The sequence below is a fragment of the Ochotona princeps genome, chromosome 10 (assembly GCF_030435755.1).
Source record: "Ochotona princeps isolate mOchPri1 chromosome 10, mOchPri1.hap1, whole genome shotgun sequence".
NCBI classification, from domain to species: domain Eukaryota; kingdom Metazoa; phylum Chordata; class Mammalia; order Lagomorpha; family Ochotonidae; genus Ochotona; species Ochotona princeps.
Genome location: NC_080841.1, coordinates 39,485,914 through 39,508,823, shown reverse-complemented (window position 1 = coordinate 39,508,823; position 22,910 = coordinate 39,485,914). Strand labels below are relative to the sequence as shown.

The 22,910-nt window shown below is 45.9% G+C and overlaps 1 protein-coding gene across 3 annotated transcripts in view; it reads right to left on the bottom strand.

The window, feature by feature from the left end:
* Positions 1-428: 428 nt before the first annotated feature.
* Positions 429-22,910, bottom strand: part of URB2 (URB2 ribosome biogenesis homolog) — a 164,825-nt gene continuing 142,343 nt past the window's right edge. For 2 of the 3 annotated variants that reach the window (XR_009246188.1, XM_058669326.1), the window contains one exon: positions 2,238-2,479. Coding sequence is in view for 2 of the 3 variants with exons in the window: in XM_058669326.1 (XP_058525309.1) it covers positions 2,426-2,479 (54 nt within the window). In the remaining variant the exon portion in view is untranslated. Of the gene's footprint in view, positions 588-2,237; positions 2,480-22,910 lie in introns of those variants that run through there. The other variant, XM_058669325.1, reaches the window with a different exon arrangement.

Genomic DNA, 22,910 nt, shown 5'->3' with positions numbered 1-22,910 from the left:
CATTCCCTAAATGGCTACACCAACCAGGACAAGGCCAGATTGAAACCAGGAGCCCGGAATTCCATCTGGGTCTTCCTTCGTGGTGGCAGAGGCCTAAACACTTGGGCCGTCTTCTGTTCCTTTCCCAGGTGCATTAGTGGGAAGCCAGATTGGAAATGGAGCAGTGGGGACTGGAGCCTGCACCCCCGTCTGGGATATGAGCCTACTAAATGCAGGTGAGCACACTGTATCACAATGCTGGCCACACCATTACTACTTCTTTAGGCCAAGCAATTCCCTGAGGTGTTCCACTGAGATCCACCCAAGGAATAGTGCTGCTATAGGGGAAGCTGCCCTTTAGAGAAATCGTGTCATTCCCTTACCTATGCAAGAATGGGCTGGCCCTCATCCCTCAGGACCCTCGGAACTGGCTCCAGGAAGACATGGCCTGACTGGCCAGATGTGAGCCCCCCAAAAGCTCTGCTAGTACATCATGCTTCACTCTTCTTACAGTCACGCCAACTCTGAAGCTGTATGCTGAGCGCCGCTTGGCTAAGCTCTCTCCTCTTCTCCCAGGATGAGAGGAAGCTGTTGTATCTGTGGAAATACTGAGATATAAAACTGCTGTCATTGGCTTGGTTGACCTCCTCCCCCTACACAAACTCCATGCATTACCCAATGGGAAATTGTGTGTATTATGCATTTTGTTTGTTATTTGCATTGTGTGTGTTATGTCTATATGCATATATATTAATGTACATGTTTGTGTATGATGCATCGTGTATTGTGCTGAGTGCATGTATGTTGTACCTATATATGTGTTGTGCTGAGGGAATATATGTTTCGTATGTGTGTATCTGTATGTGTGTATGTTGCATGTACAAGGATCAAGGATGCTTTAAAAATTTCATAGATAGTAGAATTAAAAATAAGTTTACTTTGTTGAAAAGCAATTTTGAAATATTTGTGTAGTTTTTTCATAATGAGCCTCTAGTATGAACTTTTCAATTTTTTTATTTGTTTTTAAAAGATTTATTTACTTGAAAGGCAAAGTTACAAAGCAAGAAGGAATGACAGGGCGAGATCTTTTATTTACTGGTTCACTCCCCAAATAGCTGCATGTTCCACATCAGGGACCTTGGGATGACATCAGGTGGCCATTCCCCACCCCCAGATACTGATGCGGTTGGGAGGCTGGGTGCAACTTATCCCCTTATCTCTCTCCTTCCCCTGGATACAGGAAGAAGAAAAAGAAAACTGGAAACAATGGTCTCATCTACTTTCTCCTATTCCTCGACCCTTCCCACCCCAATTAGTGGTCCAAATGGGTATGCATCCTTCTCAACTATATAAACATAATCAAAAAAATTTAAAAATATTAAACATCTTAAAAAGAAGAGATGATTCTCAGGAACTTAGAACATGAGGGTCAAAAAGACCTTTGTGATGCTACGGTGAAAGCCAATTGGGAACCAAAGAAAATAGCAAATGTACAGTGTATGTTCCATGTGCTGTCCTAGTGATAGCTTATATCATCCTCACATGCACCCTGGAACAGAGTAGTATGATCACCCACTTTTGCAGACCAGCCCAGGCAGGCTGGTTACAAGAGCTCAGAATGAGATTAAGCACTTGACCCAACCAGTCCCCTGCTCAGTCCAACCCATTAACCTCAACACATCTTTGACATGCCATGCTCAGTCCACCTTGCTTCTTACCCACATTGGCCTTCATGCCATGTACCCTGTGGCTGGCCAGGGGCCTTGGTGCCTGTTGTTCTCTGCTTTGACTGGTCTTCCCTCCCCAGCTTCCTCCTGTCTACCTGACTCATTCCTCCCCTCCCAGGTGACACCAGCACTCCCTCCCACTGCCTCACCAGCATGGTTGTAGCTTCATATCTGTCATGATCGCTCCGCTTACTTCAGCTTCTCTCATGGGACTCTAAGCTGCTAGAGGAAGGATTATGGTTGGCTTGCTCGACAGGGGCTGGCACGAGGCCTTGTCCGCTAAATAACTGCATGGTGGGATGCAGAGATCTCCTAAATCCCAATTGATAATTTCCTGAAGTTCTATGCTTCTTGGTTCTTTTTATGTTAGGGGAAAATACCATCAGTTCCTGGGAAAAGGGCCTGGCATTGCAGTTCCTGGCTACAGCACGAAAAAAAAAAAAAAACTTCAATGTATTTCCTTCTGGTTTAAATTTCCTTTTATTCTTCCTTCAGTCTTGAAAAGTACTCACATTTCATTAAATTGATTCAGATGGAATCTAAATGAGGGTTAAATATAATTTTCTGAATGCTATCAAGCTGTAATTCCTGTGTCCAAATAAAAAAATAACAAACAGTTGGGAGCGAGTCCATGGGTGAGATTTCATTTGGTGTTTTCCGACCTGCTGCCTCTGCTGCAAATAATCAGATTTGCCACAGAAGACGGATGTGTGCTTCCCTCACTCCCGCTCCTTCTCCAGACACAAACCAAACACCCAGGACTCACACGCCTTCTGTGTGAGAGAGGAGGGTCCAGTGTTAGCCAGAGATTCCGAGACATTTCCCCTAACACTACGGAGCAGGGTGTGACGGGACAGGGACATGTGCTGGGGGCCGCCCTCAGGGTACCATGTGGGAGGGCTGCTGTGGCTCAGTCTTGCTATAAAAGTCACGGAATCCGCTTACTTGTGTTTGGTGAAAATCGCCTTGTTATAACATGATTCGTTGCACTCACATGCCAGCTCTTGGGAAGATGTTCAATCTCCCTGCTGGACATGATGCCTCCAGTTAGAAAGCGATCAAATAGTTCTCCAGAACAGGTGGATGACAGATTAATGAATACAAGCTTTGCTGTCAAACCTTGCTAGGGAAGAAATTAATTACTGGGCCAAAGAGTAACAAAAAGGGATCCTTGCCTCCTGCCATCCTCTGTGCCCTCTGTGATTTTGCTTTGCCCAAATCTCATTTCTATGGCACACTTCAGGTTATGGCTGGCACAGGAATTTCTTAGCAGGTGGCTAGTACAGATGTGAGAACTGCATGGCCAGGAGAGTGTTCTCTGTGTGAAAGACATGGGGACACAAGGACCAGCCTGCAGAGAGGTCTGCAGTAACTCTCACACTGATATTTTCCACCCAACACATCAGCGGCAGACTAAGTTGGCAGGATCACACACACACACATACACACACCACGAAAAGTGGCTATACCTGTTACTTATAGGACGGGTCTGTGTAAATACATCAAATCTTTCTTTTCATGTATGCTATTCCTGCCTAACATGTAGAGGTATTTTTCTGGGTAAGCCAGTGTCCTCTGTAGAGAGTAGCTAAGGTTAATTTCTGCACTGTCACCCTTGCAACTCGTTTATTCCACCCTGAAGCTTTATTTATGTCAAAAGTAGGGTAACACACAAAAGGTGGAGACAGAGAAAATCTTCCACCTACTGATTCACTTCCCAGATGTCTGCTAACATAGCTGGGAAGGCAGCAAAGATGACCCAAGTGTCTGGGCCCCTGTCATCCATGTGGGAGACCTGGATGGGGTTCTAGACTCCTGGCTTCAGCCTGACTCAGTCCCAGTCATTGCTGGCATTTGGGGAGTGAATCATCAGATGAAAGATCTCTTTCTCTGTGTTTCTCTGCCCTTCAAATAAATAAACCTTGCTTCTTAATTTTTTAAGGAAAAAGCTCATGGAAAGTGTATCACGAGAAATCTATGCATGGATTTCAAAATTTTCTTCTCTGGAACAAACTTGTCCTGTAACTCCATTTTCCATGAAATTTGTTTTCCATGAAAACAAACTAGAAGCAGCAGGTCAAAGAGCTGTCTTTACACTCATCTTCCTGCTATTACAACAATGACAAGGGGAGAACTTTCTATCAACAGACAAATGCATAAGCCAAGTGTGCTAAAGTCACGTAAAGAAATAGTTCCCAGTGTTAATGCTGATGCATGTTAGGACATTAGGCTAAGCCATCCGAAAAGCACAAACCAGTGATTCCATTCCACGAGGAGCCTGGAGTAGGACACTGTAGAGACAGAGTAGGATGATGGCGGTCAGTGGTTGAGGGAGAGGGTTAACAGAACACTGTTGTTTAATGGGCAGACTTCCGGTCTGGTGATATGGGAGAGTTGTGTGTACGACCGGAACTGGATGGTACACAACTCCACTAATGTTTTGGGTGACACATACCGCAGCAACAAGCCGTTTTGACTGAGGAGCCTTGGGCCCTGCATAGCTCACACTCTCTTTGGTGTCCTAGCAACCCCTCCTGCTCCAGCTCTGCCTGTCTTTTCTCAGCCAGGCTCTGCTTAGCCACTACAAGCTGGTTCCTGACAACAGCAAGTGACTTGGGTGGGAGAAAAGCATCCAGGGGCTAAGCAGTCTTTCTGAACAGGGTTCTTAATGGTGAGGAGGAAATGAGCTCCAGCATGGGTTGCTCGGTCATGGAGCCCTGCTTTTCCCCTTCCTGGCTGGCCATGGCAGCCAGGGCCCCTGGACTGTCTAGGCTCTCACCTTCAAACTGGATGTGATAATGACAACGAGTAACTCAGAGTATTGTAAGGTTCAGGTGACAAACTCGGGAAATGTACCTTCTGTGCTTTTAAAGATTTCTTTATTTGAAAGGCAGAGTGATAAAAAAAAAAGGGGGGGGTGGGGAAGAGGCAAAGAAATCTTGCATCTATTGGTTGACACCCCAAATGGCCACAATGACCAAGCCTGGGCCAGGTCAAAGCCAGAAGCCTGGAACTCCAACCAGATTGCCCACATGGATGGCCATGGGCCCAAGCACTTGGGGTATCTTCTGCTGCTTTCCCAGGCTCATCAGCAGGAAGCTGGGTCAGAAACAGAGCAGTACAGGCTCAAAGCGGTGATCTGCTTTGGGTTGTTGGGATCCTACATGACTGCTTAACCCCCTGCCCTACAAGCAGCCCCCAGTTCTTGTGCACTGTGAAAGAAAGAAGGAAGGAGGCATTTTCATGATGCTGGTTTCTGTGCAGAATGTGACCCTGGACATGGCACAAGGTAGCTGGCAGCCGAGGTGTGTTCTACTTTACAAAGTCAGCCAGGAAGCCTGCTGGATGGCTCTGAGCAGTGGACAGGGCTGTTGTTTGCCCTGCCATTGTGGTTGGCCTCACTTTGCCCACTTCTTTCCTAGGAAGGTCTGCAGGAGACTTTCTGAGTGGGGAGCAAAAGACAGGGTGGGAATGATCTTTCCCCCAGCCCATGAATAGCCATGACCTGTACAGATTCGCCACAGGCTGCTCTGCCCCCACCCTCCACTTGCCATTGCCTACCACAGGAACCTCCAAAATGAGAGTCCTTGAGCAAAGGGTCAGGAGTTCCTGGGTTCCTAAGAATGGCACCTATAGAGTTGCAACCTCAGACCTGACATAACTGAGAAGCCAAGCTTTAAACAAAGCTTGGAATCATCACTGTGTCCCATCACTGACAGGAGAATGCATAGGACACTGTGGCTGTGACAGAAGCCTGAGCCCAAACACCAAAGCCCGTGCAAATCCAATGGGGCCTAAAGAGGCTCCCTAATGCTGCAAGCCATGGAGAGGTGGAGACCCAGACATACTGTAGGATTTATGGTGCCTTGGTTCTGCACACTCAGCAAAAACGAGCAAATGGCCATTAAGCAGAAGACACAAGCCAAGAGTCAGGGCTCACAGAGCTGCTATGGAAGGGCTGGTGGAGCCTAAGGGACTTGGAGAAGAATTCAACTGTATGCAAATCACTGCAAACATCAAGTAGAAAGCAAGGACTGCGGCCTGGAATGACCTCAGCTGAGCTTATCTGAGCCACACTGCCCTGATGTCCTGTGTGTGAAACTATCTAGGACCAAACTACCTGGGTTCCAGGTGACAAAAACAGCCAGCCAGTCTTCTGGGAACAGAAGCATGATTTTTCCAGTGCTCTCATTGGTGAGGGCAGCAGCCACACCAGGACCCGGGAGGCTGCGGCCAGCAGCTGCATGTGCCACAGTGCACCAGCTGAGCTGGTCATCACCTCCAGCCCTTGCTCTGCAGGCTGTGCCCGGCTTCCGCCTGGCTTGGCATGCAATAGGTCTAGCTTGGTCATGCTTGCCAGCACCATCCCCACTGACACATACACACAGAGGCACTGCTTGTTACAAATCCATAGTCTGTTTGTTCCTCTCTGTCCCAAGGGAGGGCAGGAAGTGTGAACGCCAGATGCCCACAGCTGTGATCTACTGGATTATCATCACTGAAAGGCCAGTCATTCCTTTCCCTAGATAGGCATCATTTACTTAATTAATTAATTTGTTATTCTTGGCCATTTTGCCTTTTCCCAGTTTTTGTTGTAATTGACATTCTAACAATTACCTTTACACAACAGTGTTTGACTTCCTCTGTGATAGTCTCTTAATATAGTTGCTACTGCTATTTACTTTACCACTTGTCTTTCTTCCTCTTATTCCTATTTTATTTGTTTGAAGGAGTGACAGAGAAGAGTAGGGGATAGGGAGAAGACAGAGAAAGACATCTTCCATTCATTAGTTCACTCTCTAAATGGCTGCAACCATCAAGGCTGGGCCAGACCAAAGGCAGAAGCCAGGAACTCCTCTCAGATACCCCAGTGGCTTCACAGGTCCAAGCACTTGGGCTATCTTCTACTGCTTTTCCATACACATTAGCCGGGAGCTGAACTGGAAGTGAAGCAGCTGAAACTTGAACCGCACTCCAGTATGGCAGCATCACTGATAGTAGCTTAGCTTGCTGCCCCACAGCATCAGCCCCAGGACGGCATTTTAGAGGTACAATGTCTGGCACAAGAAACACAAACATGAGCGATCCCTGACCATGTACCAACAAATTGTTGTCTAGAGACATGATCAAGTTTTTATGTGCACCGTCTCTGTAATCACTTTTGGTACCTTGTGACAAGCTCAATTTGATAAAGGCTCTCCTGGCAACTGTCCCTCCCTTTGTATCCTGACGCTATCTGGAAGCCCCCTGCACATTATTAGCATACCAAAAAGTACACATCATCTGGGGCAAGGGGGACAAATAGTGTTTATTATATCATAATATAAACCACAGTGGGGCTGCTGAGTGTGAGGAACAGGAAGTAATCAACTCTTCCAAGGAGCTTTGCTGAGCCTGGCCCACCGGATCCCAAGTCCTTGCTTGTTGACCAGTGCTAAGTCATGCTTCTGAGTGCCCTAGCTTGCTGAATCTGCCACCTACCTTTGGGCTCCACCACACACTGAGCCCTTATGAACCCTGGAGCTAGATCAAGGGAAAGGCCCTCATTGCTTGCCACAGGCTCAAGCCAGGAAAGCTAGAATGCCTCACAGGGACTTTGCCCTGAACCTTTCATCCCACTCACATCAGGAGGGGAAGGGCAGGGTCAAGGCTACCCACCAGAAGCTCTGAAGGAAATTAAAACCATGGCCCCCAGATACAATAGAATGAGCACACACTTGATTTTATTCAGTTCATCAATTAAGGAGTCAGCAGTGCTGGTTCAAATGGCATTTGAAGTACTAGGATTTATGCTTGTATAGTCATTGGGAAAGGTATATAAAATAGATTTTCAATGTTTGCAACAAATTTGGCTAATGTGCTACAGGGAAGAGTCAATAGGTTCTCTTTCAACTGGACAGGAATCATTTGCATCTCTACTGGACGCCAGGTGCAGTGCAACCTGCAGCTGAGCAGACCTGAGTCCTGAATTCATTGTCAAGGGCCATGTCAAACAATGGCTCATCCTCCCAAGAGTGAGGACAATGCTTGGATTGGACTCTGGAGAAGTCCAGAGTTGGACTTGGAAACCTGTCCTTGTCATTCCCTTGGTCATATTTCCAGATTGGGGAAACTTTAGGTCAACAGCACAACACAAAGTGTTATAACACAAAGTATTATAGCCTCCTTGTAAATGCCAATTCTGCCATAAACTCTGCCATAGCTACTTCACAAAACAGGTGCCTTCATGAATAAAAGCATCCCTAGAACTTGAAGGGAAGCAGTTACCCTGACGGAGACAACGCTGCTCTGAATCTGTGTCTTAGTTGAAATGCTTGTGCTCTCAAATTTAGTTTTCATCTATTTATGGGTCTTACATCTTCAACAACATTGCAATCTTTTTGATGGCAGGGTCTTATAAGTTCTTGAACCTGAACCTCTAGAAACATAGATACTTTGAATCTCATTTCTCAGATAAAGTGTCCCCAGCGTTATTAAGAAACCTGCCAATGCCAACTGGCCAGGAGATGTAAAACCAGGACTTTCAAAACACCATCAGATCTTTGCCCCATTTTCTTCCTAGTATTCTCCCTCCCCCCCCCCAGCACAGTTGTGTGCACACAGTATGTGTGAGAGACATGGATGAATAGATGGAAGGAAGGAAGGAAGGAAGGAAGGAGGACAAATGCATGGACAGGTAGATGATGGAAGAAAGGATGAATATACAGAACAAAGGAAGAATGAAGGAAGGAAAAATGGAGGGAGGGAGGGAGGGAGGGAAGGAAGGAAGTAATAAGTATAGGTGGTTTGATTAATAGATAGATGAACACTATAAATATACTATCCTTTCTAAAAATATTTATTTATTTGCTTGAAAGCCAGAATGAGAGGGAGGGGGAGAATCTTCCACCTGCTGGTTCATTTCCCAGATGGCAGCAATGGTAGCTTTACCTGCTACTTCACAACACCCTACCATTTTTTTTTCTTAAAAAAGAAAAGAAAAAAAGTCTGTTAGCACTGCCAGAATTATATCATTTCCTGGAGAGATTATAGTTCTAACCTTATAAAACTTTCCCCCTACCATCCCAGGCCTGCATTTGTTGTTTCCACCAGTTTGCACCTTCATCACATGGCAATACTTCTCATCCTCAACTACACCATGCTAAATCTGGGTCCCTGCTCTTCTTGTATGTATTCATTGACCACTGCAGTGTGAGTACAAGAAATAACTCAGGGTTAACAGTGGGGTGATGGCTACCTAGACCTGCCTCAGAATAGGATGGGCTTCTTCATCAAGAAGTCCCCAGGATTTGCCTGGTGTGTGCTGCTCCCTGAGGCCTGGATACTAACCAAGGAATTAACATGCTGCAGGAAGGACACTTGGGTGAGTGGGGCTGCCAGACCTTCCACCTGCAGGGAAGGAGTGAGTGGCCACCTGTTCAGTTACTTTGCTGCTGGCTTGCCTCCCACATGGCAGGACCTGGAATCACTTCTTTAAATATAGCACAGCCTTAGGGAAAGCTGCCTGCCACCAGGGGTCTGAGCCCCCTGCTTGCAGTCCCTCCATGCTGAAACAGGTGGTGTCTGGGCAATAAATAGGTTCTTGCTAGACACTTGTTTTTTTAAGCATGGGCTGTATCTCCTACGAAAAGAATACCTCCATAGGGAGCTTAAAAATTGAACAAGCTGTGCTATAACCACCGGATGTACAGGACCACTTCTGAATGTTTCTGATACCACTTAGGAAAACTCTTCTCATTATGTTCACAGTCACTTGCAAAGAGCCTTAACAGTCCTAGTAGAGTTAATGACAGGACAGTGTTTCTTTGAATAAATGGGGTAATCTTTTAATCGGACAATTAGAACCCACTTTTGCCTTCACATTAAGACAGCGCCACTTTTACTGCTGAATTACACCACTGCCTGCTGGCCAGGACCTCGGAGGTAATAATTTTCAGCCTTCCTGTACTCTGTATTTAAACCTCAGCTGTATCGTTTGCAATCTCTTCCTCTTTAGAATTGTCCTACATGAGTATTTAATGGGCATCTACAGAATGCCAGGCCCTTTAATTTAATTTAAATTCAACCAAACTGTCCTGTGAAGAGATGCCTTACAAGGTTACATGCACCTGCAGCTTCAAATTCTGCCACCCCCAAGACGTTCTCTTGCTGAGGCAGCTGCTGGTTCTGAGAAGGGTGTTTGGGAACCATCAGGATCCCCTTAACTTTATTCCTTTGGGCTAGAGAAGCATTAGAGCCTATCTGGAAAAACTATGACTCGGGAGCACAAACCTAAATATGAATTTGCTGCACAACCTTGAACAAATCTTTCAACTGTTTTAAATCTTGATTTCTTTGGGCCCGGCGGCGTGGCCTAGGGGCTAAAGTCCTCACCTTGAGCACACCAGGATCCCATGTGGGTGCCGGTTCTAATCCCAGCAGCTCCGCTTCCCATCCAGCTCCCTGCTTGTGGCCTGGGAAAGCAGTCGAGGATGGCCCAAAGCCTTGGGATCCTGCACCCATGTGGGAGACCTGGAGGAAGTTCCTGGCTCCTGGCTTCAAATCGGCACTGCACCAGCCGTTGCACTCACTTGGGGAGTGAATCATCAGATGGAAGATCTTCCTCTCTGTCTCTCCTCCTCTCTGTGTATCTGACTTTCCAATTAAAATAAATAAATCTTTTTAAAAAAATCTTGATTTCTTCACCTGGGATATGGAGCTGTGAATACCTGCCTGATCGGAGCTAATTTGACCCTCCAGGGTACAAGCTCCTTCCAGGAGGGTCGTGGAATACAAAGGAAGCTCTTGGGCCCTGCATGGGCTAACAGAGGTCCTGAGGACCCTAGGTTAGACAGCCCCTGCTCAGGACCCAGTGCCTCTCCTCTTTGTCACCTCACAGTTTCCCCTGTTCCAGCTACCACAAGGCTCAGTTTATCCACAGAGACACAGTTTTGCAAGGCTTCCCTGAGGTATAGGTGGCAGGACCTGGGCAGACTCACAAGGAAGAGGATCCTTGTGTGCGCCTTGTTCCCATACGTTTTGGTTCGGGACTAGGACAGCCTAGTAGAGAAGCCCGGAGAACAGATGGGAGCCCAGAGCTGTGCTTGGGACATCTGGGACCTCCCCGCAGAGGGCTGAGGATTGACTGAAATAGCCAACACACTGGGCACACTACTTGGCAAGGCATCGAAACTTGTTACAGGAAAGAATGTGGGTATTGTGACAAATGGATCAGACCTAGTCATGAGGGAGACAGTGAGTTAGCATACATTATGGGGTTGGACAATATTTCTTAAATTACAAAACTAAGCAACTTTATTTGTGCATGATCTGTGTACAGTAAGTCATACCTCTTTAAATGTATTTTTATTGTTTTATTTGAAAAAGAGAAAGAGAGAAGCCTGGGGGAGACAGAGAGAAGGAGAGAGAATCTTTCATCCACTGATTCATGTCCCAAAAACCTGCAACAGCCAGGGCTGGGCCAGGCTGAAGTCAAGAGTCAGGAATTCAATCCTGATTTCATGTAAGGGTGGCAGGGGCCCAAGGCTGTGGGCCACATCTGTTACACTCTAGGGTGCATGTCATAAGCAAGCTGGAAGTGAAGTGGAGCCAGGAGTGGGATTCACACCTCTAGTGTGGGTCACAGTAAAACTGAGGGAATCTCAACAGCTGTATCCCAAGGTGGCTCCAGCTGCACCAGTTTCAAGTATACAATTTGGGGAAGTAGTTAAACAAAGCAGTTAGAACACCAGTTGAAGCGCTCACACTTCATATCAGTGTTGGCCTTTGCCTAGTCCCACCCTGCCTGTTGCAGGCATTTGGGGAACGCACCAGGAGGCGAAAGATTCTGCCTCTCTCGGTCTCTGTTTCTGTCATTCTGTTTCTCTGTCTTTCCAATAAACTGAAAATACATACATACATACATACATACATACATCTTTTGGAAAAGTGTACAATTCTACAAGCTTTGTCCTCCCAGTCCTAGCTGCTCCAATGCATCCTCACACTCATGCTCCTTGATTCCTGGTTGCCACAATGGGCGCTGCAAAGAGCACAGCCCCAAAGGGATTAACCATGGAGGGTCTGGAAAGGGGAGAACTGCAGAGCCGGAGGATGTCCCCAGCAAGCTTTCAGGAAAGGAGAAGAGGCTGTAGGAGAGCAGGGGTTGGATGGCATGCTCCCAAAATGGTCCAGGCCAGAGAAGGGTTTCAGAGAAGGATTTGGCACTCCAAGTGATGTCTTAACTGCTTTGTCTAACCACTTCCCAAATTATACACTTAAAACAGGAGCAGCTGGAGCAGACTTTGGATGCAGCTCTTGAGAGCCTCCTCACCTTGCTGCATCCCACAACAGGGATATGAAACTCACTCCTGGCTCTACTTCCAATTTCACCTTCCTGCTGATGTGCATCCTGCAACGGGTCAAAGCTGCTGGCCTCCCATGGAAGCTTCAGTCCAGTGGTGCCCCTCCAGATCACAGGAATCTCTCCATGCCCCAAATCAGATTTTAACCACCAGCACACTCTCTCTCTCTCTCTCTCTCTCTCTCTCTCTCTCTCTGTCTCTCTTTCTCCCCCTCCCTCCCTCCCTCTTTCCCTCCCTGTTGATTTAGTGTGCCCACATGCTTTGCCCACACTGGTTCCTGGTCCATTAGTCTGTCCACCTTCCACCTGTGCCCCTAAGCACTGTCTTTTGGAATGTCTTTGGTTCAAAGTCTGTGATCCCTAAGGGCCAGTCCTGAACCCTGTTGGCCCTTCTCTGCATCTTGGAACCACTTCAGCAGGACAGGATGTGGAGGGCAGCCGGACAGTCATCTGTCATAGCCAGGAGCATCCCTCTGGAGGGCGCTCCAGCCCCTGGCTGATCTGGACCCTCACAGATGGGCTAGCCTCATCCTGACCTCCCTCATCCCCCTTGCTTTGTTGCTGCCCCAGGCAAGAGCAGCTTCTGCAGCCAGGTGTCCTCCAGCTGCTCTGACACTACTTCCTGGCCCTCTGTGGAGTCCCTTTTCTCAGTACCCAGGCTGCATTTATAATCCTAAATCATGTAACTGGGCTTTCCCGATCAGCCACCCAGGCTGTGAACACAACATGAGTCCTGGCGCACACAGAAAATTCACACACTCAGTAAACAAGCATTGGATGGCCAACAGGTATTGGATGAGAATCAAGTGTTAGTGAAAGACTGTATTCACAACTAGTCTTGCGGTGCTGGTAATTCTATGTAATTTCCAGTTTTGTCATGTCCTTCGTATGGAATTTCACTTAAACAGTTCAAAATTATATTTTTAATTACCTGAAGCTTCATTTGTCATGATTAATGGTTTTGGCCTGCTAGGGTGACACCTGGCAGCAACAGCCATTTGCAGGAAGCCGGTGGTGGCTGAGTGGAAAGGCCAAATATTCTCATTTGCTCACCTCTTCCAACAAGGGTGCAAAACATGTTTTGAACTAGGTAACTAGGTATCCTGGACAGGTTGAGGCTCCAGGCCAAAAAACTTTCTTTCACTTCGTGCTCAACAGCCAAATCTCTTCATGCTTTCCTGAAGGTGCCTGGTGCCATGATGCCACACTGAGGATAACTGGCCCCATGTCCCTGACAGGTGTGCATCCAACAGAGTGCCTTGCTTGTTTTGCTTTTCTGTCAGCAAGATATTAATGCATATCTACTCACCTATATTTAACACCCCTGGTTAAACCAAGCCATTTGAACTTGAACAGACTACGTGTGTGCCAACACAAATATAGCAAACACAAATAGATGCTGAGAGGAAGTAGGGAATATTTTACAGTTGAATGAAGCAGCAATTTAGACACTGGTTTCACATGTAATTTTGTACATGAAATTTTGGCAATTTTATAATTAAGAAATCTTAAATTTTTCAAATGATCAAGATTCATGTTCAATAAACAGACTTTAATATAAAAAAAACTCTGCTACTGCTACTGATACTCAAAGTACTCAGCTTGTGAGTACATTATCTCATTGTGTTGAGGGTACTTCTGCATTAGAACATGTTGCAAAGCTTAGCCAGGAGATTGGTCCAACCTGTTCCAATTTCCATCCTCTGACAAGGCACTCAACATCCTCTGTTGGCCTAGATGAGCTGGCAGTCATGTCCCCCGTGTGCATCTGGGCATGCTGTCCACTCTAAGGCATCTGCACCTGAGGGTGCCCAGTCCTGATATCTACACTTCAAGGCCAGACCACATTTATCATAGTGTGATTTTTCCCTGTGGCTTGGATTTGAGTTCAGCCATTTAGTTGGGGATACCCCCAAGACATCTTGCTTGGGGTGGTCTCAGACATGTGTTGTGTCCACCAGCCAGTTCAGGGTCAGTTTTGGTCTGTCACCTGCACCAGCCAACATACATACAATACCACTGGATGCAGCTGCCTGGTGAATTCTATCCCCAACCCCATCTCTTACACAAACTGATGGGTGCTGCAGCCCAGTCCAGCCCAACCCAGCCTTGCAATAGGCCTGGTCTTAATGCACACCAGTGGGTACCACCAGGCTCAACCCCAGCCCCAGTTTTTATATGTGCTGTCGTATGCTGTAGCTTAAGTCAGTCTGTCCCACGTCCCATCTGGCTCTTGAGCCCACCCATGGGTGCTACAGCTTAGCTCAACTTGATATGCCCTAATATGTATGCCTGTTACACATATGCCAAGAGGTTCTGCTGCCCACCCTGACCTGACCTGCCCCCAGCGCTGCTGTCACACTCTCCAGCAAGAGCTATCGACTAGCAGAGGAGTTTGCCAAGTTTCCCTACCAGGCTGGCATTGTGCTACACCAAGTTAAACCACAGCTTGTAATTCCACATCGTAGCATCTGTCTTGAGTCCTGGCTGCTCCAGTTCTAATCCAGCTGCCTGCTAGTGTGCCTAGGAAAGCAGTGGAAGCTGGCCCAAGTGCTTGGGCCTCTGCACCCATGTGGAGACCTGGATGGAGTTCTGGGCTCTTGGCTTTGGCCTGGTCCAGCCAAAACTGTTGGGGCCATTTAGAGAGCAGATGGGACTGGTAGATAAAAGGTTTTTTTTTCTCTGTCTCCCTCTCTCTTGCTCTCTCTATCTCAGTGAATCTGTCTTTCAAATAAGTAATTATTTTTAAGTTAAGTACCTTAGGAAATTACACAACTGTTGGCAGCCAATGAGAAGGACCAAGTCTTCTAGATCATTGTCATAACCAGTTTGTTTATTTAAACAAACACCATAAGGCCCTGTCTAATGTGCAGTGGAATAAGTGGCATGTAATAAATAAAACTATGTGTGCTAGGAGGAGGAAAATGGAGGAGGGAGAGGGGAAGAAAGAGATGACGTCAGCCTCCTGAGTGTCCATTATCATTGAGAAAACCCACAATCCAGCCAGCTGAGGACTCCAGGCTAGTGCCGCTGCAGCCAGCAGTCATTATGTGTGTGTGACTGAGCTGCACTCTCACAGCTGCGGTACCACTTTCTCCTGACCCCATGCACATACTAAGGAGTTCTAGCTTTCATGAGGGAGGCAAAACCTAAGGAGGCTTCAACTAATCACTTGCCATCTTCCCAGAGCAGCCTTCATTGTTCTGTCTCCCACTGCCTCAGGTGTTTGTCTGCGTCAGATGAGGCCTCCTACACTCAACAGGTTAGTCGAATTCATGGATACAAAGTTTGAAGATATGAAGAGCTGACTGTAATTTGCCTGATTAAGTCATAGGACTGTGATAGGAACACAGGCAGTCTCCTCTGACAGCCCATACTCTAACCTCTGCATTATATCACCTATTAAATCAGTCCCTCTATAGGATGTAAATGAAATGACAAAGAGGTTGGTATCGTAGGACAATGAGTTAACTTGCCACCTGCAACACAGGCATCTCATATGAACACTGCTCCACTTCCAATTGAACTTGGCCATTTGGGGAGTGAAACATTTGAGGAGTGAACTAGAATATGGATTATCTCTTTCTCTCTCTCCCTCTTTCTGTTACACTACATTTTAAGTAAAATTAATCTTTTTTAAAAAGATTTATTTATTTTTATTACAAAGTCAGATATACAGAGGAGGAGAGACAGAGAGGAAGATCTTCCGTTCGATGATTCACTCCCCAAGTGAGTGCAACGGCCGGTGCTGTGTCGATCCGAAGCCGGGAACCTGGAACCTCTTCCGGGTCTCCCATGTGGATGCAGGGTCCCAAAGTCTTAGGCCGTCCTCGACTGCTTTCCCAGGCCACAAGCAGGGAGCTGGATGGGAAGTGGAGCCGCCGGGATTAGAACCGGCGCCCATATGGGATCCCAGTGCGTTCAAGGCGAGGACCTTAGCCGCTAGGCCACGCTGCCGGGCCCAAATTAATCTTTTTTTAAAGTCATGACAAAGAAAGATTTGCTAGGTAAACATTAACCAAGAGAAAATAGGCATAACAACACTTCTATCAGACTTGATAGAAAAAAGCATTACCCAAAATGAAGAGATTCAGCAAGCATAGTTCAGTGGAAAATTTGATAAATCCAAAATTCTATGCCCCTCATAAAATAATTTACATAGAGTAAAAATGGATAAAACTACAAAGTGGGATTGACAAATGAACTATTCTTATTGAGATATTTTAACATGCACTTCTGGTAGACAGAAACCCAGTAAGTGTGTGGAATACTGAGCAAGCTTGGCTATGTGGAGACATACGGGACATGGTACCCAATAACTGAAGAACACACGTTATTCCATGTGTCCAGTCAGCCCACTGTATTGCTCCTGTAGCTTATCCCTCACAGTCACTGTGGAGTGAATGAATACGGAACGTGTTTAAAAACTGATCAAATACCAAAACAGCACAGCACACTGAATAAATTTCTAAGACACATCATACACACACACAGTTTCCGACCTACAGGACAATTACTTTAGAAATCAATAATAATATATAGCTAAAAATAGTGGACCCTACAGAGTAGATAATTCAAATGAGGGATGTGCTAGGTTAACCCAAAGAAGCAGCATTAAGGATGGAAAAAAAAGGTAGGCGTCTACAGACATTTTTAATGTTGGCAAAAAAGAAGTTGAGGATACTGCCAAGGTTTATAGCTCAAACAACTGGGGACTGGCTGAGTCGTTAATCAAGAGTGGGGGAGAACTTGGAGAGAAGGGTTGGGAGAAGAAATAGAGTGAGGTTAGGTAGTGCACGGAGACGGAGTGAGATGACTGGAGAACAGTACATCATTAGCATTGACTTCAGCCAGGGCAGTTTTATCAGTGTGGGTAACGAGCTGAATTCAGATTGCAGCTGTTTGAGGAATGAATGGGAGGCAAGGACTGCATCAGTAAGTATGGATAATTTTCTCTTTTAAATATTTATTTATATATTTGACAGAGGGAGAGAGGATGGGAGGGAGAGAGAAGGAGGGGAAAAACAGAGACGGAGGGAGATACTTTCATCTCTTGTTCACTCCCCTAGAGAGTCAGCCTGGAACTCCTTCTGGGTGTCCCATATCCACTGTCTTTTCAGACGCATTAGCAGGGAACTGTATCAGAAACTGAGCTGCCAGGACTGCAACCAGGCACTCTGAAATAAAATTCTAGTATTCCCTGTGCCACAACACCAGCTGCCGTGGATCTCTAGGAAATTTAACAGGGTGTGTGGTGGGGGAAGGGGGCAACGCGCAGAAGTTAAGATGCCAGTTGGGAAATCAGGGAAGAATGGCTCAAGTCCTTCAGCTCCAGTACCCTAGTGGGAAGCCAGGGGATTCGCATAGCTCCAGCTGCTGTGGCCATTTGGGGAGTGAACCAGCAGATAGAATCAATCTCTCTCTCTCTCTCGCTCTCTCGCTCTCTCTCCCCACACACACCTCCTCATTCCATATTCTCCCTCTCTCTTCCTCCCTCTCCTTCTTGTACTCTGCATTTCAAATAAATAATCTTTTCTTCAAACGATGCCAGCTGGGGTACCTGCTTTCCATATGATGCTGCATGGGCTAAAGTTCTGGCCCTGAGCCTAATCCCAGCTTCCTGCTATTGTGCACCTGGGGAGACAGCAGGTAATAACTCAGATTCCTGAAAGAACTGGATGGAGTCCCAACTCCTGGCTTTGGCCTGGTCTAGCCCTCATTGTTGTGGGCATTTGGGGAATGAGCCAGCAGATGGGAACTCTCTGTTCACCTGTACAAACACACACACACACACACACACACACACGCACACGTGTGTATGTGTGTGTGCTCGTGCACTTGTGCATGCTTCTCTGCCTATCAAATAAATAAATAACAAAACTTAATAAAGACAGACACAATGGGGGGAGGCATTGAGACCGACAAGAAAGGGAAGATTTGATATCTGCTTTAATGGAAAAGAGTTAAACCAGTGGGAAATAATTTGGTAAGTGGAGCCTCCTACAGGTTCTGGGGATCTCCTCCTCCTTCTCAGGCACCACTGTCTCTGCTACTGTAGTCCTTGCATGCCTGCCTTTCAACCCCTGTGTGGTTGTGAGACTGATTGAGCCCCTCTCTCTGACCCCTGCCACCACAATGTCCCATTACAAGCCTCTTCAGTGAATCCCTGTCACTTCTAAATCCCAGTGACTTGAGTTACGACACCAATGACAGTGTCTTCCAAGTTGAGTGAAAGTAGAGAGAGCTACTATTCTCGGTTGAGGAGAAAAGAAAAGCCAAAGATAAGGTGAGGCATGGTGGTGTGGTGGGATGCAAGAGAAATCAAACCAGATAAGTCTAGGGTATATTAAGAGTCTTTATTAACCAAGATTGGCAATGGAAGTGCCCACTAGAAACTAGCAAATAGAAAGTCACCATGGTGAACCAGTTTGAATCAAAACCATGACAGGAACAAATGTTCATTACTGTGAAATCCATCCATCCCATTGAAGACTTTTGGTCCAGCTTCCCCAGCAACATAGATTATCCTAAGAGACATGCAGTAAACAACCTAGATACTAAGCTGCCAACATTCACCTTTTCCTGGCTTCTCTGTCTATATTCCATTATTGCTAGGCCTCACCTCTGTGAGGGATGACTTGAACATCAGCCCTGAAGGTTCCCGGCATTTTGGACTATTTTACATATTTGCTTCCCCTAGATTGGCTTCTTTAAGATCTGCATGCCTTTCAGGTTCAAATTTTGGGGTCTACCAATCTACTGTAACTTTGTAACCCTGCTCCTACCAGTATGTGTAACCTCATAGCATCATATCTGATAGCCCTCTCCACCTACCAACCCCTCATGGCCCCTTCCCCAATCCCCATCCACCTACCAATCCCCTGCGGTTCCAACAATTCTATCCATCAATCTCTCATGGCTGCCCTCCCTTCCCTGTGTGTGCTGCACTTTCCTGATCCAGCTCTCCCCAGTTCTTCTTGGTCTTGCCCTCTTCCCCTGCCCTTGCAGCCCTCTCATGACACCATGGCAGGAGTAGTTTCCTCTCTCTCTCTTTCTCTTTTCTCTCCTTCCCTCTGCCTCTGGCTTCATCTTTACCTTGCTGGAATAAAGAGCTTGCTAGGTACCTCACTGCGTCTAGTATTTTGGCTTTGCAGCAAACTTATCTTGAAAAGAGGAGTTAGCTGCGTTCAGTGCTAATAATCTCTCCGGAAACTCTTGAAAGTACACACATTAGAAATACAAAACATCTTAGCATTGACATCTTCACTGACTTGCCCAACAGGGAACAGAGGTTGAGGAATACAGACATGCTACATGCTACAGTGGCTACTTGCTACAGTGGCTACATGCTACAGTGGCTACTTGTCCTCAGAGTCTGTCTGCAGCATGCCTGAGAGCAAGCAGATACTGGGGAGGCCAAGAGTTGCAGTCCAAGAGCAACAGAAGCAGGTGACCAAGAGAGTAAGCCCCTCCCCATCATTGGCTTTAATGGGGCTTGTGAAGGGAGTGGTTACACAACAATGCAATACCACTTCCTCTCAGGTTCCAGGTGATGATGGGCAGAAAGGACCACATAGATAGGAGAGGTATGGTTTCCAAGCTCTTGACCCTAAACGATCTGCCTAAGAACACACCAGTGGGGTATCAGTCCCCAAGAAAGACAGGCGTGTCATGTCCCAGGGAACATTCCTGGCTGTCTCTTGGTCCAAACCATTTATTCTATTTAAAAACTACTACGAGTTCTGGTGTTATGGCACATCAGGTTAAACCACTGCCTGCAGTACCAGCATCCCATATGATCACCAGTTTGAGTTCTGACTCCATCACTTCCAATTCAGCTTCTTGCTAATGGGCCTGGGAAAGCACAGGAAGATGGTCCACAAACATGCATTCCTACTACCCATGTGAGAGACCTGGAACATTCCATGTGGTTGGCTTCAGCCTGGCCCAACCCAGCCAATGAAGCCATTTAAAGACTAAACTAGCAGAAGGAAGATCTCTCCAGCATCTCTCCTCCTCTGTAATGTTACTTAACTCTGCCCTTCAAGTAAATAATTCATCCTTAAAACAGGAAAAATTGCAGCAACAGTGTTGAATGAATTGTAGTGAAGAGGGGCATCCAAATTCTCATCTTAACATATGCAAGCAATTTGCAAATAGTATATTGTATCAGAGCCAAGTCAAGGATGTAGCTCAGACTAAGGCTGCATCTATTAGCTTTTCCCTTTTGTAGTGGCAGGCTGTTAGGCACAAGCACAATACACGGAAGGATAATGAAGCTACAAGCATGCAGAAGAAGAGCCTGAAATTGTTGTAATTATCACCGTAATTGTTAGTCAACCTCCTAATGCAGGCGCACAAAAAAGCCAAATTATGTTATCTTAAAGCGGTGATCTGGTCCCTCTCCCCTGTCTCTGCTCCATTGTGTTCTTGCCCAGGCCTCCCTTCTCCACCTCTCCCCTGCCAACCCACAGCTTCCTCCTCTCTGCTCTCCTGGTCTTGCCTTTGTCAGGGCTTATTCACAGTCTATTTAAAAAAAAATTTTTTTCAGATTAAAATTTAATGTAAGTGCAATGTGCACATTTTATAAAATATGTTCATTGTGGAAAAGTCAAAGAAAGAAAATAGCAATTATCTGTAATCCTCACCACCTAGAGATATCTGCTGAAGGTTAACATTTCCATGTACATAGTTCTTTTCTTTCCTTTGTATATAACTTTATTAACCTAACAGCTGGCACCAGAATTGCTCTTAGGAAGATAACTGGCTTGTCGGGAAAGATGCATAGATATTTGAAGTACATAAAAGTGGGAAGAGTCCCCAACTACTCCAATTCCTGGCAGCCAGTGGGAGAAGCTGCTGTAAATATTACAGGAAAAATTATTTATTGCTCTCTGAAGGACAAAGCCAAGGGAAGGCGACAGAGGCAGAGGGTAGTGGAATGGCTCCAGCCCTCCTCATTCCCACATGTCTGTTTCAGGACAACTTCGCTCCTCACTGAGGTTTGTGGAATTCCAAAATCTTACTATGAGTGACTTCTTTTGGCAGAAATGCATAAAGGGGCCAAGTTCATGTCAGTTAGAGCAGCTGAGGCAGCCCTTGAGGAAGATGGAACCCCAGAAGGAAGGGAGATCAGAAGCATGGGGGACTTGCTCCAGGCTACACTCCAGGAATGAGCAGAAATATCAGAGAGAGAGGGAGAGGATTAGAGTCTCATGGGAAGTTTAGCCAGCACCCAACAGATGAGGAACTGTTGCAGAGCAGCTTCTGACTTGCACAGAAGCACACCCACAGGAGCATGGGACTCTACTTGCCAGAACATCTTTGCTTCATCGAAGCATACACACCCTGTGATCCAAGAGAATGCAGGTAGTCTTGCTTTCCACAGTGGAGCTGGATTGAAAAAATAACCACATAAACTGTACCGATGTGGAATAATTTCAGTAATCAGAAAAATTACAGTTGGTTCCTATTTTTAAAGCCTCCACTGCTGTCAGTTATAGTCATTCTTAAGAATTCATTTATTTATTTGAAAGTCAGAGTTATAGACACAGAGGGAGAGTCAGAGAGATCTTTCAACCACTAGTTCACTCCTCCAGATAGCTGTGGTGGCCAGGGCTGGACCAAGCTGAAGCCAGAGTTAGCCATCCTCTGCTGCTTTTCCTAGGCCGTTAGCAGGCAGCTGGATCAGAAGTGGAACAATCGGAACCTGAACTAGCGTGGCACAGGCAGTAGCTTTATGAACCATTCCACAACACAGGGTCCTGAGAAAGCTTTTTGTTGTTGGTTTTGTATGCACTGAGATACAGATTCCAATATCCTCATGGATACCAAGATCTATGGAAACTCACATACCTCATATAAAATGGTGTAGTAATTACACATATTTTCCTGCATGCTTTAAACCATTTCTGTATAGTTTATAATACCAAACTTATAAATATTTTGTCAATACTTGCTATATTGCATTTGTTAGGGAGTAAAGACGTCTGCACATGTTTGGTACAGATACTTTTTTTTCCAAATATGTTTAATCCGTGGTTATTTGAATTCAAGGATGTGGAACCAATGGATTGAGAGGCCCAGGTGTATATGGGGAAAGTAGAAAACATCGGCAATTAAAATGCTTTACTTCCTGGTGAAAAACATGTTAACAAAGTATTTGAGCCGTGGCTGCCTTATTCTAAGCCTCACAGGATTGAGTGTATTTTCTATGTATTGAGAAAGCATCACATACCTTTTTAAGTTAGGCCAGCTTCCATATTCTATTTTTAGCTCATTCAAGGTCAAGAAGTATCTACTAGTATTTTATTAATATAATTTTTTTGCTGTCACTTCCTTGTTTGCATATTTTCTGACATTTTCAGTAGAATTTTTATGGTAGTCTCATGCAGGCCTTGATGTCTGCTAACTCATGTCCAGTTTTGCTTGCAGCAGATGAAGCTTATTTTTATTTCTTCATTGCACTTTCATCTTAGTTGGCCAATTCCCTGAGGATTCACTTTTATACAATGGTACATGAGTTAATCCCTGGAAACAAGAAGGCAGCACAAACACACAGTGTACTGAGTGTACACAACTGCTCAGATAACAAATGCATGATGATCATCACCAACAGACTTTGAAAGATGTGGCACAGTGGGTTAAGCCACTGCTTTGCTATGGTGGCATCCCATAAAGGAGCACCAGTTCTAGTCCCAGCTCCCTTCTATGTTCCTGGAAAAACAGTGGAAGATGACCCAAGAGCTTGGGTCCCTGCCATACATGTGGGAGACTTGAAGGAGCTCCTGGTTCTTGGCTTAAGTCTGGAGCAGTTCTGGACATCTGTGTTACCAGCAAAACTCTATGGATTCTTTCCTCAG